At 42.3% G+C, this 15,618-nt stretch overlaps 1 protein-coding gene across 2 annotated transcripts in view; it reads right to left on the minus strand.

The window, feature by feature from the left end:
- cabcoco1 (ciliary associated calcium binding coiled-coil 1) overlaps positions 1-15,618 on the minus strand; it is a 108,159-nt gene that overhangs the window by 11,802 nt on the left and 80,739 nt on the right. Inside the window, exon 7 of one of the 2 annotated variants that reach the window (XM_078565247.1) lies at positions 14,961-15,150. The exons of the other annotated variant lie outside the window; for it this stretch is intronic. Coding sequence (XP_078421373.1) covers positions 15,148-15,150 — 3 coding nt within the window. The 3' untranslated portion in view covers positions 14,961-15,147. Of the gene's footprint in view, positions 1-14,960; positions 15,151-15,618 lie in introns of those variants that run through there. 2 annotated transcript variants of the gene reach the window in all.

The following is a 15,618-nucleotide window of genomic DNA, read 5'->3' on the forward strand; positions in this document are numbered from 1 at the left end:
TCATTTTTTCGGTTTCAGAATACAAAATAAAGATGTGGCCCATAAGCCATGTTTCCCTCTGGAATTTGGTTTGCACAGCAATTAGCATTGGCTGTGGTCTTAACAACTGTCATAAAACCCACCTGGTTCACTAATGTTCTTTAGGGAAGGAAATATGCCATCCTTACCTGGTCTAACCTACGTGATTCCAGGTCCACAGCAATGTGGTTGACTCTTAACTGTCCTCTGAAATGGCCTTGTAAGCCACTCAGTTTAAGGGCAATTAGAGAAGGGCAACAAATGCTGGCCTTGCCAGTACTGTTTACATTCCATGAAAGAGTAAATAAATTGCATTCTGCGGATGCCTCAACAGTGCATCCACTAGAGAAGCATAGAATTAATAACAGCAACTTTTGCATTTCTGCGTTATTCTGCACATGTGCACTCCAGAAGTTGCTATCAGTTTCAGTGGAGTAATGACAGTGAGCACTGTCATTACTATCACAGACTCCGGGGCAAGGTTTTTTTTTTATAAATTTACGAGATTGTGAGAAGTGACTAATGCAGCAGGTTTTACATCAGAATCAGGGTCAAGTCAATTAATGCAAAACACAGCTGTTATGTACTTTGATTAGCTCAGAATCCCTCATTGAGAATATGGGATGTGCGTTATTTATTAAAATCATTCTCATGTCTCACAAAACATCAACTGGTGTTATTGCAATTATTGCAAAATATTTCCGTTCTCAATTTTCCCATTGACAAGAATTGCAATTTTGCTCTTAGAAGTATCTCTCACTCAGCATCTTTCAGAATATAACAGGAATTACTACTTCATTCTGCTCCTCATCTTTATATTCAACTGTCTTCACCAGGATAGGCTTTGACTTGAGGAGACTGGGCTGGTGAGGTTAGCTTGAACTAATCTCAAACAATCAGTATAAGTTGTTGTGATTGTTTGAAATATGACATTCTTGTGTTTGTCCTGATGAGTGCAAGATGAAAAGCTTTAGCAACATGTCTCTCTTTTCAGCAAAAATGAAATGTTGAAAAGTTATTGTTTTCATCAGGGAAAATTCAAATTCTGGGCACCACACCTCAGAAAGGATATACTAGCCTTGGAGGGGATTCAATGTAGATTCACAACTGATACTGGGGCTCAGAGGGTTAAATTATGACAACAGATTGCTTAGATTAGGATTGTAATCCCCTGAGTTTCGAAGACTGAGTGGTTTAAAAAGTAAAAAAGATTTGATTATGTAGACATAGATTGACTATTTGCCCCAGTGGGGGAAATCAAGAACGGAGGCATAATCAGAAAATTAGAACAAAAACAGAACTACTTGGAAAAACTCAGCAGGTCTGGCAGCATCGGCGGAGAAGAAAAGAGTTGACGTTTCGAGTCCTCATGACCCTTCAACAGAACTCAATTTTGGGTAGGAGGTAGAAGCGGGCCGTCCGAGGTTGGGCAACTATCAGGTTGGAAGCTGTGGGAGGAAGATCCCAGAAGAGATGAGGTCAGTGACAGTCCTGGAAACAATGGCTTGATGTTCAGTGGTGGAGTCATGGTCCAGGGAGAGGTAGGAGGAAGTGTCTGCGAGTTGACGCTCAGCCTCCGCGAGGTAGAATTCAGTGCGCCAGACAACAACAGCATCACCCTCGTCAGTGGGTTTGATGACAATGTTGGGGTTGGACCTGAGAGAACGGAGTGCAGTAAGTTCAGAGAGAGACAGTTTAGAATGGGTGAGAGGAGCAGAGAAATTGAGACGACTAATGTCACGCCGACAGTTCTCAATGAAAAGATCAAGAGAAGGTAAGAATCCAGAGGGAGGGGTCCAGGTGGAGGGAGAATATTGGAGGTAGGTAAAAGGATCCGTTGAACGGGGAGAGGACTCCTGCCCAAAGAAGTGAGCACGGAGACGAAGACGGCGGAAGAAGAGTTCAGCATCGTGCCCAGCCCAAAATTCATTGAGATGGGGGCGTAAGGGTATGAAACTAAGTCCTTTGCTGAGCACTGCACGTTCAGCGCGGAGAGGGGAAGGTCAGGGAGTATAGTGAATACACGGCCGGGGCTGGGATTGGAAGATGGGGTGGGGACGGAGGGACAGGCAGGGGTGGAGGGTCCTAGATGGGTGTTGGTGTTGATGAGTTGTTGGAGCTTGCGTTTCTTAGCACTTGAGAGAAAGAGAAAAAGTTTCTTGTTGAGGCGTTGGATGAGACGAAGAATAAAATGAAACTGGGGGCACGCGCAGCTTTGAAAAAGGGTGCGGCGGTGCTGCTGGAGGGAGAGGTCGAGATGGTGGCGCAGGGCACTGAGTGTGGATCTCAGAATGCGACGGGAACAGCAGTCTGAGAAACGTTTTATGTCATGAGGACTCGAAACGTCAACTCTTTTCTTCTCCGCCGATGCTGCCAGACCTGCTGAGTTTTTCCAGGTAATTCTGTTTTTGTTTTGGATTTCCAGCATCCGCAGTTTTTTGTTTTTATCAGAAAATTAGAGTTAGCTAGCAAAATCAGGAATCACATTTCCATACAACTCTGAAATTTTCTCTTCCAACAGATTATGGATACTGGAAGACTTTTGGAACTTTTAGGACTGAGATTATTAGATTTTTATTAGGTAAAAGTATCAAGGGATACGGAGCAAAGGCAAATAAATGAAGCTGAGGTATAGGTCAGCCATGATTGAACTGCTTCAGGCATGGACTGGTCTGCTCCTGGTCCTAGTCTATGTTCCATTTCAGCTTTGGCTCATTTTTGAGGAAGAAGTACGGCTTATTAAAACTGGCTCCAGTAGAACAGGAAGCTCAGATTTTGAGATGGGATGGACTGCTCTTGGCTATTCTTTGACATTGGCCACTGGTGGAGAGGCAAGTGGATGTACAATTACAGAACTAATACTTGATATACAGGTCTTGTGATATTGTTGCTGAGGGGCCCATTGAAGAGGTCCTGACATTACTGAAATGAGTTAATACTTTTTCATGGACATTGTAATATAAAACAAATTTCATGGAAATCAGGTCATCCCTTACAAAGCTCACATCTTCTACTGGTTACAAAGGGAAGAAACAGCATCCATTTAGAACTAAACATGAGAGCTTGAGGCCCATTTACATTTATGAAGTTTGTGGGCACTTCAATAGGTAACTGCGTTGAACAGTAGGCTGTTTTGGAGCATTAACCTGCTGTGTTAAGTCCACCAAGGCCAACACCCAGGTGGTGGTTTTTTGCTAAGGCTGGGTGAGATTAGTCAATGTGAAAAGTCACAAAGCTGAATTTACAACAAAAAGAGAAGGAAAGACCACAGAGATATCATGATAGAGAGGTTGAAAGAGGCTTTGGGTCCAACTGTGCTCCTACTACATGCATATGGGGCAGTGATGAATACGGTCTGATCATTGAATGCTATGTAGAGATAAGAAAAAAATAGACAGTATCTGGGTAAGGACGGATTAGATTTGAACACATAATCCTGACTGGTTAACATTCATTCCTCAAGCAACATCAGCAAAAACATTTTGCTGGTCATTCATTGGCTACTACAAGTGCTACATAATAGTGACCACACCTTCAAAGTTATCCAGTGGCTTTGAAAAGCTTTTGGAATGTTCTGAGGATATGAAAGGTACTGCATAAATGCAAGTTAATTTTTTCTAGGTTTGGGCTCTAAAATAAAGACTACATATGATGGTTAATGTACTTTCTCCACGTAAGGTGCTACGCGAAGCAAATGAAATTGAATAATTTTAGGAGTGGGCAATATAAGGGGATCTGGTCACATCTTAATAGGCATAAATATAACTGCCTCCCAGTTTTCAGAGATCCATTCATGCCTGTGACCACAACATGCTGTTGGCTGAAGGTCCTCAATAATGACCACAGACCAACTTCAGAGGCTAATTCTTATTTGTTTCATTATGAACCATAAACTTCTTAAGACTCAGAAGTGACTCAAGAGATTTACCATGGTGTTGGGGATGAAAAACATGTCAGTGCCCTTCTTTACTTAGTGCAGATTAAAGTAGTGATTTGAGAATAAATAAAGTGGAGATCAGAGGAATGACAACTGCTGGAACTGTAGATCTACAGAGGTAAGAAATTCAGTGTAACTAATGAGCTGGAGTTGGATCTGACTAAACAAGCCTTCTGGTCTTTAAACCTACTTTCCTGGTGCAATACACAAGATCGCCAGATCTCAATTTTTTAATTCCCCAAATCAAACCAATGAGAAATCCACTTAAGTACTTTGCAATTGCTTGATATGGGATTCATATTTGCTCCCTGTAGCTACACACTTGCCAAAGGCTTTGGTGCAGGTTATCAAAACCCAAGACTCAGAAATCCCCAAGTGTGTGCCTTGCTGGAGTTTAACCAGGTAAACCATGCAGCCTCCCAACATCTCATTACTTGTCCATCTAGGACTGCCCTACTCGCCAGGCTTGCAAGGATACATGGAACTGTTAGAGAAGAATTGTAGCCTCCACTGGCCTTGCCAAGGAAGAGCCTGACTGCCTGTCCAATCAGCACAGATATTCTGGAGGGATATCAAATGACTGAGCCTGCCATTGAGGACCAACAAAATCCAATATTCTATTTTTATGTGAATGTAAACCTGATGCCAAAGAGGCGCTATCCAAATAGGGACTACTAATTGTGCGCAAGCCATATAGTACTGGAACCCTTTCTATGAAAAACACAAATGAAATGTGCTGAGTAACTACATATTTTAAGCTTTAATTTGTGATTAAATTGCTCCATTTCCTCATTGTGGAACACCTCCACTCAGTACACAAGCATGAATCTGAGCTTCCGGTTGCTTGGCATTTTAATTCACCACCTTTCTCTGACACTCACGTTTCTGCCCTCGGCCTGCTACAATGCTCCAGTGGAACTCAACACATGCTCGACAGCACCTCATCTTCTGATTTGGCATTTTTACAGCTTTCTGGACTCAACATTGAGTTCAACAATTTCACACCATGAACTCTGTCCACCATTTTGATTCTGTTTTTTTTGCCATGTGCTGGTCTGAATCTTGTTTTTCATGTTGTTGCTTTCTGACAGAGCTATTCATTATGCTGTAATTTATGCTCACTCTGGACAAATGCTTTGGCTGGAATTTTCCGGCCCTGTTGGCATTGGGCAGAATGTGGGTGGAAGCAGGACAATATGGTGAGAAGCCCAAAAATCAGTTTCACATCATTGTGAAACCAGTTTGTGATTGTCCGCTCCACCTGTCAATAGTGGGCTGAGTTTCCCATTGCCGCACATTGGGAATCTAATTTCAATACTTTAGCATCTCATTATCAGCCCTGCTCGCCAGAATCATCCCCCACGTCAAATTTGCCGCCCACGTCAGTGTGAGTTCAGAACGGCGTGCTTCATGATGGCCTTTAAAAGACGTGCACCTGGTGAGCTGAACACACAACCATAGGATATCAAGGAATAGGCACCGTTCATTTGCGGGGTGCACAGGCTAGTCACTTTTTCCCGACTGGCTTTCAGTGCGGTGGGCAAGGCAGCACAGACTGAAGGAAGTACTCAACCACATGCTGCGGGTGTGGGGGGAGGGGGATGAGGGAAGCGGCCACGCATGAGGAAAAGCTTGTCAAAGTGAGCATTCTTCCGCAGCTAAGACCATTCAGCTCAGAGACCATTGACATGCTTGGAGTCGGGCCACTGAAGCTTTTCTGCCCACTCGAGCAATGCAAAAGCATGAAAGTGCCACCAAATGCTCCTGAACTTTTCACCCCTCGGGCGCAGACTGCAAATGAATGTGCTTTCAGGGGGCAGCAGAGCTATTGGCCGACTGGGCAAGTTTTAGTATCCTCTTGCGAAAGGTGGCCATGGTGCATCAGTGCTCCTCCATATTGAACACCATATGGAGGAAGCAAGGGCACAGAACGTACTCTAGGTGGGGGACATCAACGTCCATCACCAAGAGTGGCGCAGTAGCACCAAGCTGGCCGAGTCTTAAAGGACGTAGCTGCTAGACCGGTCTGCGGCGGGTGGTGAGGGAACCAACAAGAGGGAAAAACACACTTGACCTCATCCTCACCAACCTGCATGCTGCAGATGCATCTGTCCATGAAGGGGTCGGTAGGAGTGGCCTTGTGGAGACAATGTCCTGTTTTTACATTGAGGATACCCTCCATTCTGTTGTGTGACACTAATACTATGTTAAAGGGATATATTTCGAACAGATGTAGCACCTCAAGACTGGGCAACCATGAGGTGTTGTGGGTCATCAGCAGCAGCGGAATTGTACTCAACCACAATCTGTAACCTCACGGTCCAGCAGATCCCCCACTCTACCATTACCATCAAGCCAGGGGATCAATCTTGGTTCAATGAAGAGTGCAGGGGGGCGTGCCAGGAGGAGCACCAGGCATTCCTAAAAATGAGATATCGACCTAGTGAAACTACAATACAGGACCATTTGCATGCCAAACAGTATAAGCAGCAAGTGATAGACAGAGCTAAGCAATTCCACAAACAACAGATCAGATCTAAGATCTGCAGTTCTGTCACATCCAGTCGTGAATGGTGGTGGACAATTAAACAACTGGAGGAGGAGGCTCCACAAATATCCCCATCCTCAATGATGGGACAGCCCAGCACATCAGTCAAAAAGATAAGGCTGAAGCATTTGCAACAATCTTCAGTCAGAAGTGCTGAGTGGATAATCCGTTTTGGCCTCCTCCGGAGGTCTCCAGCCTCACAGATGCCAGTCTTCAGCCAATTTGATTTACTCCACATGATATCAAGGAACAACTGAAAGCACTGGATATTGCAAAGGCTATGGGCCCTGACAATATTCCGGCAATAGTACTGAAGACTTGTACTCCAGAACTTGCCGCGCCCCTAGCCAAGCTGTTCCAGTACAGCTACAACACTGGCATCTACCAGACAATGTGGAAAATTGCCCAGGTATGTCCTATACACAGAAATCAGGACAAATCTAACCCGGCCAATCCCATCAGTCTACTCTCCATCATCAGGAAAGTGATGGAAAGGGTCATCAACAATGCTATCAAGTGGCACTTGCTTAGCAATAACCTGCTCACTGATGCCCAGTTTGGGTTCTGCCAGGGCCACACAGCTCCTGACCTCATTACAGCCTTGGTTCAAACATGGACAAAGAGCTGAACTCTAGAGGTGAGGTGAGAGTGACTGGCATTGGCATCACGGTCGCATTTGACCTAGTGTGGCATCAAGGAGCTTTAGCAAAACTGGAGTCAATGGGAATCGGGGGAAAACTCCACTGATTGGAGTCATACCTAGCACAAAGGAATATGGTTATGGTTGTTAGAGGTCAGTCTCTCAGCTCCAGGACATCACTGCAGGAGTTCCTCAGGGTAGTGTCCTCGGCCCAACCACCTTCAGCTGTTCCAACAATGACCTTCCTTCCATCATAAGGTCATAAGTGGGGTTGTTCACTGATGATTGCACAATGCTCAGCACCATTTGTGACTCCTCAGATACTGAAGCTGTCCATGTCCAAATGCAGCAAGACCTGGACAATATCCAGGCTTGGGCTGACAAGTGGCAAGTAACATTCGCGCCACACAAGTGCCAGGCAATGACCATCTCCAACAAGAGAGAATCTAACTGTCGCCCCTTGACATTCAATGGCATTACCATGGCTGAATTCCCCCATTATCAACATCCTGGGGGTTACCATTGACCAAAAACTGAACTGGACTAGTCATATAAATACTATGGCTGCAAGAGCAGGTCAGGGGCTAGGAATCCTGCAGTGTGTAACACACCTTCTGATTCCCCAAAGCCTGTCAACCATCTACAAGGCACAAGTCAGGAGTGTGATGGAATGCTCTCCACTTGCCTGGATGAGTGAACTCCAACAACATTCAAGAAGTTGACACCATCCAGGACAAAGCAACCTGCTTGATTGGAACCCCTTCCACAAACAATCACTTCCTCCAGCACCGACACACAGTGGTAGCAGTGTGTACCATTTACAAGATGCACTGCATTAATTATCTTAAGTTGCTAAGGAATGTGAGGATTTCTTTACACACTTTAATACATTCCATCCTGTGCTCCAATTCACTTTTGAGATGGAGCAGTTTAATGCACTCTCTTTGGTTGACGTGCCAGTTGAGAAATCTGTTAATGGGTTCTCCAGTCTATCATAAGCCTACCTTTAATAGTCAATATACACATTGGAATTTGTATAGATCCACGTGATACAAGATTGGCCTTATTAGCAACCCTGTAAATAGGGCCCAAGCCATTTACTTGCCTTGCAAGCTTGAGTCAGAAATAGGGGTGCATCAAAACTATCCCAGGGACAAAGGCTATAATGATCAGATTACTGGTAGCTGTGTATTGCGCAAACTCGCAAATGAGTCAAAGGCTACCACATTCAGACTTGAGAAGTGCCCAGTCTACCTCAAATTACTCTGGAGAGGCAAAGTATCTCAAAAATTTGAACAACAGGTTAAGCAAGCCATTTCACGTTGCTACTATGCAGTATTTGCATGCACATGAGTGGTATTTTCCACTAACAGGATGTTGCCATCAGTCCAAAAAGATATTCTGCCTACCACACAATTGAGCAACATCGTGTATGAATTTCAGTACTGGTGCAATGCCAGGTTTGTAAGCCGTACGTCCCAATAAATGGCTGATCAAATCAAACATGTTCTTTTAGTTGTTCGTAATAGGCAGAGTACAGACCGTACTCAACCAGCCCACGCTTGCGAAACCCAAAACAAAACATCTACTGTTAGATGTAATTTCACAATTGGGCAACACTTGCTGAACAATCTTGAGTGTGCTAACAGCTACACTAACAACCAATTTACGATAATCAGGTGAGCTTGTAATGTGGCTCATTTATGCTTGCTAGAAGCGGCAGATATTCATGAGCACAAACCTGTTTGCTGGAAACAAAGGAATGTGTTCAAGCCTTGTGCATTTTTTGGAATTACTCAGGAGTTTGGGGAGCCTATAATTTCCTGTTGCATTCTCCATGACAATGCCTTGCCAACCAACCTTTTCTCCTGTAGTATAAATTGTTGTGATCGTTTGAAATTTGGCATTCTTGCGTTTGTCCTGATGAGCACAAGACAAAAAACTTTGGCAACATGTCTCTCTTTTCTGCAATATAAATGCAAATCATGTGACAACACCATTAACACACAATTTACTAGTCCTCGGTTGCAACATGAAATCATGCTCCATGGGAGTAAAGGTTGGAGTCAGGCCTACAACACTTTAACGCCAATTCTCCAACCTGTGTCCCCTTTGAATGCAGCCCCCGAATAAAATCAGAAGACTCGGTGAATTTAGCCTTATCTAAAAAGTAGGAACTTTTTCTACTTCATAATGAATGAAAAATGAAGATGGAGGTTGGATGGATTAAACAGATTAGGAAATACTTTGGCAGATTATACAACTGCATTTAGTTATGACGATAAGAGTAACAACTGACAGCTTATTTAATTTGTAGCTTGCACAGTCTCCAATAAAACTCATTTCAATTTATTTTGGCTGTATAGCATATATTCAAAATATGTTACCCTGTGCCAAATTTTCAAGTAAAACCAATAACATGCTTCTTTCTTGTTCCTTTTCAGAGACCATATCACCATATCGCTCAATAATACTAAAGTTCATAGAAAGCAAGTCTTTAAAATTGGTAATAATTAGTGTGCATGCATACATGTGTTGAGTGGAGCCCTTTGATGGTGAAGTCTTGTTTGCCACAGTAATATTTTACCCATCAAATCTTCACCACAAAAGAATGTATTTATATAGCATTCCTAACACAGGTGACAGACAGGAAATTCCAGAGCACAGGGCTTTGGTAGCTGGACGTTAATTGTGCGGCAAAGAGAGGAGAGCTGCACAAGAGGCAGAAAACCGGAAGGGAGATTTTGAGGTAAGGACGGGGAGTTTGTAAGACTGGAAGAGGTTACAGGGATATGGAAGGGCAGGGCCATGGAGAGATTTAAAGAAAAGGACAATAATTTTAAATGAGAGACTTGGTGGAGTAGGAGCCTCAATATTAAGAAAGGGCTTATGTACAGTTTAATTAAAGGAAAACTACGATTGAGTTACTAGTCAGCTTTGGATGAATCCACTACATTCTAGGCACTGATCCAAAGAGATGTTCAAAAACACACAAATTGAAAATGGTGTTATGTTCTGCATCTTTGGGTAGTGATCCAGAGTGACAGAGATTGTAAGCTTTCCAAGGAGGATAGCAGTTTTCCAACTGACTGTTTTCTGCAGCTGTGACTTGAAGAAACATTAAAAAAAATCCGATTAGGAAATGTTGCCTACCTACCAATGCTTAATTCAGTAATGTAGAAAAAGGCCATTGTGGGAACTAAGGCACACACTGGTAGAAAATGGGTTGTCCTTGTTGGATGCCACAAGTCAGCTCATCAATCCCATTTAAACACACTAATGGTGCTACTTAGGGCTTGCATGGACGCTGTCACTAAGGGGTAGGGGTGGATGCTGTTTGGAAAAATTTAAAGGCATGCAGCCACTTAGAATTAGACGGTATTCAATTCTGGGGGAGGGGAAAATTTATCAGCAGTTTGAAATGAATACACAAGGAAAAAAGAGAAAATGTGCCACAAAAGAATCAGAACTAAGGCAGGTTTTCATTTCTTTTTTATTCTTTCATGGGATGTAGGTATCGCTGGCAAGTCCAGCATTTGTTGCCCATCCTTAATTGTCCTTGAACTGAGTAGCTTGCTAGGCCATTTCAGAAAGCAGTTAAGAGTCAACTACATTGCTATGGATCTGAAGTCACATGTAGGCCAGACCAGGTAAGGATGGCAGATTTCCTTCCCTAAAGGATATTAGTGAACCAGGTGGGTTTTTACGACAATTGACGATCACTGTTACTAACTAACTTTATGTTCCAGATTTTTTTAAATTGAGATTAAATTCCACCAGCTGCCATTTTCACAGAACCCATGTCCCCAGAGCATTAGCCAGGGCCTCTGGACTACTAGTCCAGTGACATTACCACAATGTCACTGTCTCCCCCACCCCGACCATTTAAATATTTTTTATATCAAAGACAACATGGAATATATAGTAATTGCATTTAATTGAATGCAAGTGGTGGGCATTAACTAGGGCTTCACTTGTGCTGTTCGAAATAGGAAAAGACTGATATTATGGTGGTTGCGTTAGCAGGTGCATATTTGTATTGTGTATCTCTATAAAAAGATGCTTATAAAAGTCACTTTGTGGTACAGAACTGGAGCTTTGCTGAAAAAAGAGACATGCTGTCAAAGCTTTTCATCTCATACTCACCAGGACCGACACAAGAATACCAAATTTGCCCTAATAAATGCTTATAAAAGTGCGTAAAATTTGGCTCTAGTTCTATCCTTCACCATCTGGTTTCCTGGAATACAATGTGCTCGCAGAGATTGGTTGCCCAAAGGTGAAGGTTGGAAACTAAGAAAATTTTTTCTGACAGAAAATTAAAATCCCAGCACAGAGTACTTTGTCAAGCTGCTGCTTTATTTGGTGGTGCCACTGATTCTTGCGTTGATTACACATTGTTCGAATAAGTCTCTCTCTGCAATTCCAGTCTTTATTAGCCCTGGTTCCATGTCGAAAAGACCAGCAGGAAGTCCCGTGACTAGTGGGAGTGTCAAGAGGAAGCATTTGTTGTTGAGTATTAAGCGGAAAGTGGAGTTACTAACGCGTCTAGAGAAGGGCACTTCAGCGAAAAGATTAAGGGAAGAATATAGTGTTGGTACGTCGACCATTTATGATTTGAAGAACCAAAAGGAGAAGTTACTTAAATTTTATGCTGACAGTGATGTGCCCAAATTAATGGATAATAGGAAAACACTCCATCAGTCAAAGCCTGTCTTTGTAAACAAAGTGTTACTAGAGTGAATCAGGCAGTGTTGGAGCAAGAAATATCCATTGGATCGCTTCATTATCATGGCCCAAGCAAAAGTATTTCACGAAGAGTTTGGTTTAACAACACCATGAGATCCAAAGGTTCTAAGGAATGGCTTAAGGTGTGTTCAAATGCAGCAAGTACGCATGGGTGTAAATTGCTTGTTATTGGTAAAAGCCAGAATCCTAGGGCTTTCAAGGGGATCAGGGTTTTTCCTGTTGTTTATAAGGCCAATAAGCGTACATGGATGACGAGACAAATTTTCCTTGATTGGTATGAGGACCATTTTGTCCCTGAAGCCAGGGCTCATTTTCAGTCTGTGGGTCTTCCCGGGGCTGCAAAATTATGTTACTCCTTGATAATTGTGCTGCACACCCCGATGCAGAGTTTATTTTTCCCCCAACTGTCCATCCCTCATCCAGCCCATGGACTAAGGCATTCTGCAGGCATTCAAGACCAGATACAAGGCTGAATTCATGTGCAAAATGCTCAGTGAATGCAACAGAGGCTTGGGATTTAAGGAATTCCAAAAAAATTCAATATGAAAGATGCTCTTTGGAGAGCTGCAAAGGCCTGGGGCCAACTTACTGTAAGATATTTTGGTAAATGGATGGCACAACCTGTGGCCATCTACCATGTTCCTAAATGTCGGTGATGAAATTGAACCCAATTTTAGTGGTTTCCGGATGTCTGAGGAGGGAAAAGTTGTTGAAGATTTATTGGCATATGCGAAAGGTTTGTCTTCTGCTGAAGCCAAGTTTTTGGACGAAGAAGCTGTTGAGGGTTGTTGAATATTGACAACGATGTTCCAGTTCACCTCCAACTCACAGACAGTGAAACATGCGATGAATAAGAATAAAGAGAATGAGTGTGATAATGATAATGAAAATGTTGCATTGGATGAACAGGAAAAAGTGTCTACTGACAGGTTCATAAGTATTACAGAGGAATTAATTCGTGGGATGGAGCACAAGAGCTTCATTACAGAGCAGCATGTGATGAAGGTCAAGAAATCACAAGAGGTGTTCCTGAAAGAAAGGCCCACATATTTGAAACAACTTAAGCTGCAAGACATGTTTAAAAGAAGTAAAACCAAGCTTCAACCTTCAACTTCCTCAGTCTGAGTCTGTACACCAGCTACCACCCCAGACATTCCTTCTGATGCTGACTCGTCTTCAGTTGAGATGTAACTTAAGAAAATGAAAAAGTAAAATAATAAAATAATAAAAGTAAATAAAACTCCTTTATTCTTTATTTATCATACTTTATTTCATGTATTATAAGTGCACCGTATGTGCTAGGCCTAGGACCCAACATCTGAAAAATCCCCAAATCCGGCACATGTCCGGTCCCGAGCTTCCCAGGTATGGGGTCCAGTACCTGTGTTACAAGAAGTAAAATCAGACGTAAGTATTTTCTGGATGGATGTCCCTCAGTTGGATAGTAATGAAGGTTTGGACCTATTATTAGCTTTCTTGGATGAAATTTGCAACATAAGAAAACAAGAATTAGGAGCAGGATTAGTTCATTCGGCCCTTGAGTTTGCTCTGCCATTCGATAAGATCATGGCTCATCTGATTGTGGCTTCAACTCCACTCTCCTATCCGCACCCCTATAACCTTTGATCCTTTTTTGCAGGAAAGATGATCTGTTAAATTCCTATGAGGCATGGTCAGAATTTGATAGATTTCGGGAAACAGATCGTTATTCAATGGAGGAATATATTATGGACTTTAACAGACTATAAAAGATTGACGAAATTCAATTTAGAGATCCCTGGCTCAGTGCTAGCATTTAAATCACTAGGTTGTGCTAAGATGTCTCAAATGGACAAACAACGGGTTCTAACTGGTGTTTGGTTCTCAGAGATAGAAACCCTGCTGAATCAAATGTCTGCTGTCTTAAAAAGAACTCTTGGGAAAACAGTGATTTCCTTCAGCCTTTATGGAACAAGTGAGACACCCGCAGTGGCACAAAGAATAGAAGGTGCAATGATTTGCTAGATTTTGAAATAGTGCAGATACTGGACACAGGCACCAATACAACAGAAGGATTAAAAACAGGCAGAATGAGAATTAGTTTTTACAGCAGAAGATAAAATTAGAATAAAAATGATGGGAAAATGAACCCTATAATGTCTGTGGTCTAGTTAATAGGTGCTTCAGGTATAGTTTGAAGTATCATTATGTGGTGAACTACCCAAAGCGAAGAGGCAGGGTCCTTGAAATGACATATGACATTGATAATGACTAATCCAAACAAGTGATTGTGGCAACAAGGAATTTTAGTCCTGTGATGATTGCGTTAGCTGCAGACTGCCTTACATGTGCAGTACTAGATAGTGCTCGCACTTAACTGTATGTGAGGCAGATTGGCTAAAGTGTTATCTTGATTCACTACGAAGTAAGAAATGACGCAAGGTTAAAAGTACTACCTGCTTTAGCTTTGGTGATGACAGTGCATTGAGTTAAAGAGAATTGCAATTCCATGTAAAAAAGGTGGAGTAAGTCATTTTATAAGTACTGATGTAATCTGTAGTGAGGTACAGTACCTATGCTGTTGAGTTTTATGAAAAAGGCACACATGAAACTCAAGATGGAGCATGATAAGGCAATTATTTTTGGAAAAAGAGGTGATCTGCAGTTTACCCAGTCAGGACAATATTGTATCTCCTCGTCTTGTTGCTGTGCATGACAACTTGCAGCTTTATAAGTCTAAGTCTAAGTTGAACCCTGCGGCAAATTTCCATAGACCACATTTATTCACAATGTGGTGAAGTGTCTTATCTGGATGACCACAGTAGGATGCAGGGCTGACTTTGAAATTCCATTTGTGGAGGAGGCATGATGTCCTTGCATGGAAAGTGCTGATCTTGCTGAGTGTAGACCCACTGTTTCTGAGGGAGGTCAAGCCCCGGAGGTCCTACTGTCAGATCACTCACCAAATCTTTATTGATGATATTGGTGTCAGCCCAGAGGATGTGCCATTTGTCCTCTTTGTCAAAATCTGCATCGCTCAAAGGAGTTACGGAGCTCCAGAACAGCTTGCGTGATTTGAGTTGCTGATTCTGTAGGTTCTGAAGGTCTTCATTGATTGGCAGTTCTGGGTTGGTTTCAATGTGGCCAAACTCTTTCAGTGTTTTGCCTTCCAGTGCACGTCTGGAGGTGGAATATTAAACAGGACTGGGAGCCATTGTACAGTGTTAATTCCAGCTGCCAATCTGGCCTGCCCCTTTAAGAGCACTGAGCAGTCATTTACTGTGGGAAAGTTATTGAAACAGGTCTCAAGATTAATTAGAGGCTAGCTGTTGTTTTGAGTTATTTCTAGATTAACAGCTTGCTGGGTTTATTTTTCTCAGCAACAATCCAAATTATCTCAATATCGGGGAAAAAAAACTGCAGGAAATCACTGAGTTTTTTTCTTGTTTGTTAAAACATTGCATGAATCACAAATGAACAAATTAGAATGCCTGAAAATTGATGGACACTTTCAAAACTTTTATACAAACAGACAATGCTATCATAATTGAAGCTTTATGTTATTTTGATATAACTTCCAAAGTTTTATAATAGCATTTCTATGGTTCTAACATGCACTGTATTTCTTATATCAATCCATTCCATTATTTCCTCAAAATACTCCATAAATTTGTCAGACACATAATGCTTTTTACAAATTAATGTTGGCTGTCCTTAACAAAACTATGTCTTTCTCGGTCAGCATTA

This window comes from Cetorhinus maximus, chromosome 20, assembly GCF_964194155.1.
Source record: "Cetorhinus maximus chromosome 20, sCetMax3.hap1.1, whole genome shotgun sequence".
Classification (NCBI taxonomy): domain Eukaryota; kingdom Metazoa; phylum Chordata; class Chondrichthyes; order Lamniformes; family Cetorhinidae; genus Cetorhinus; species Cetorhinus maximus.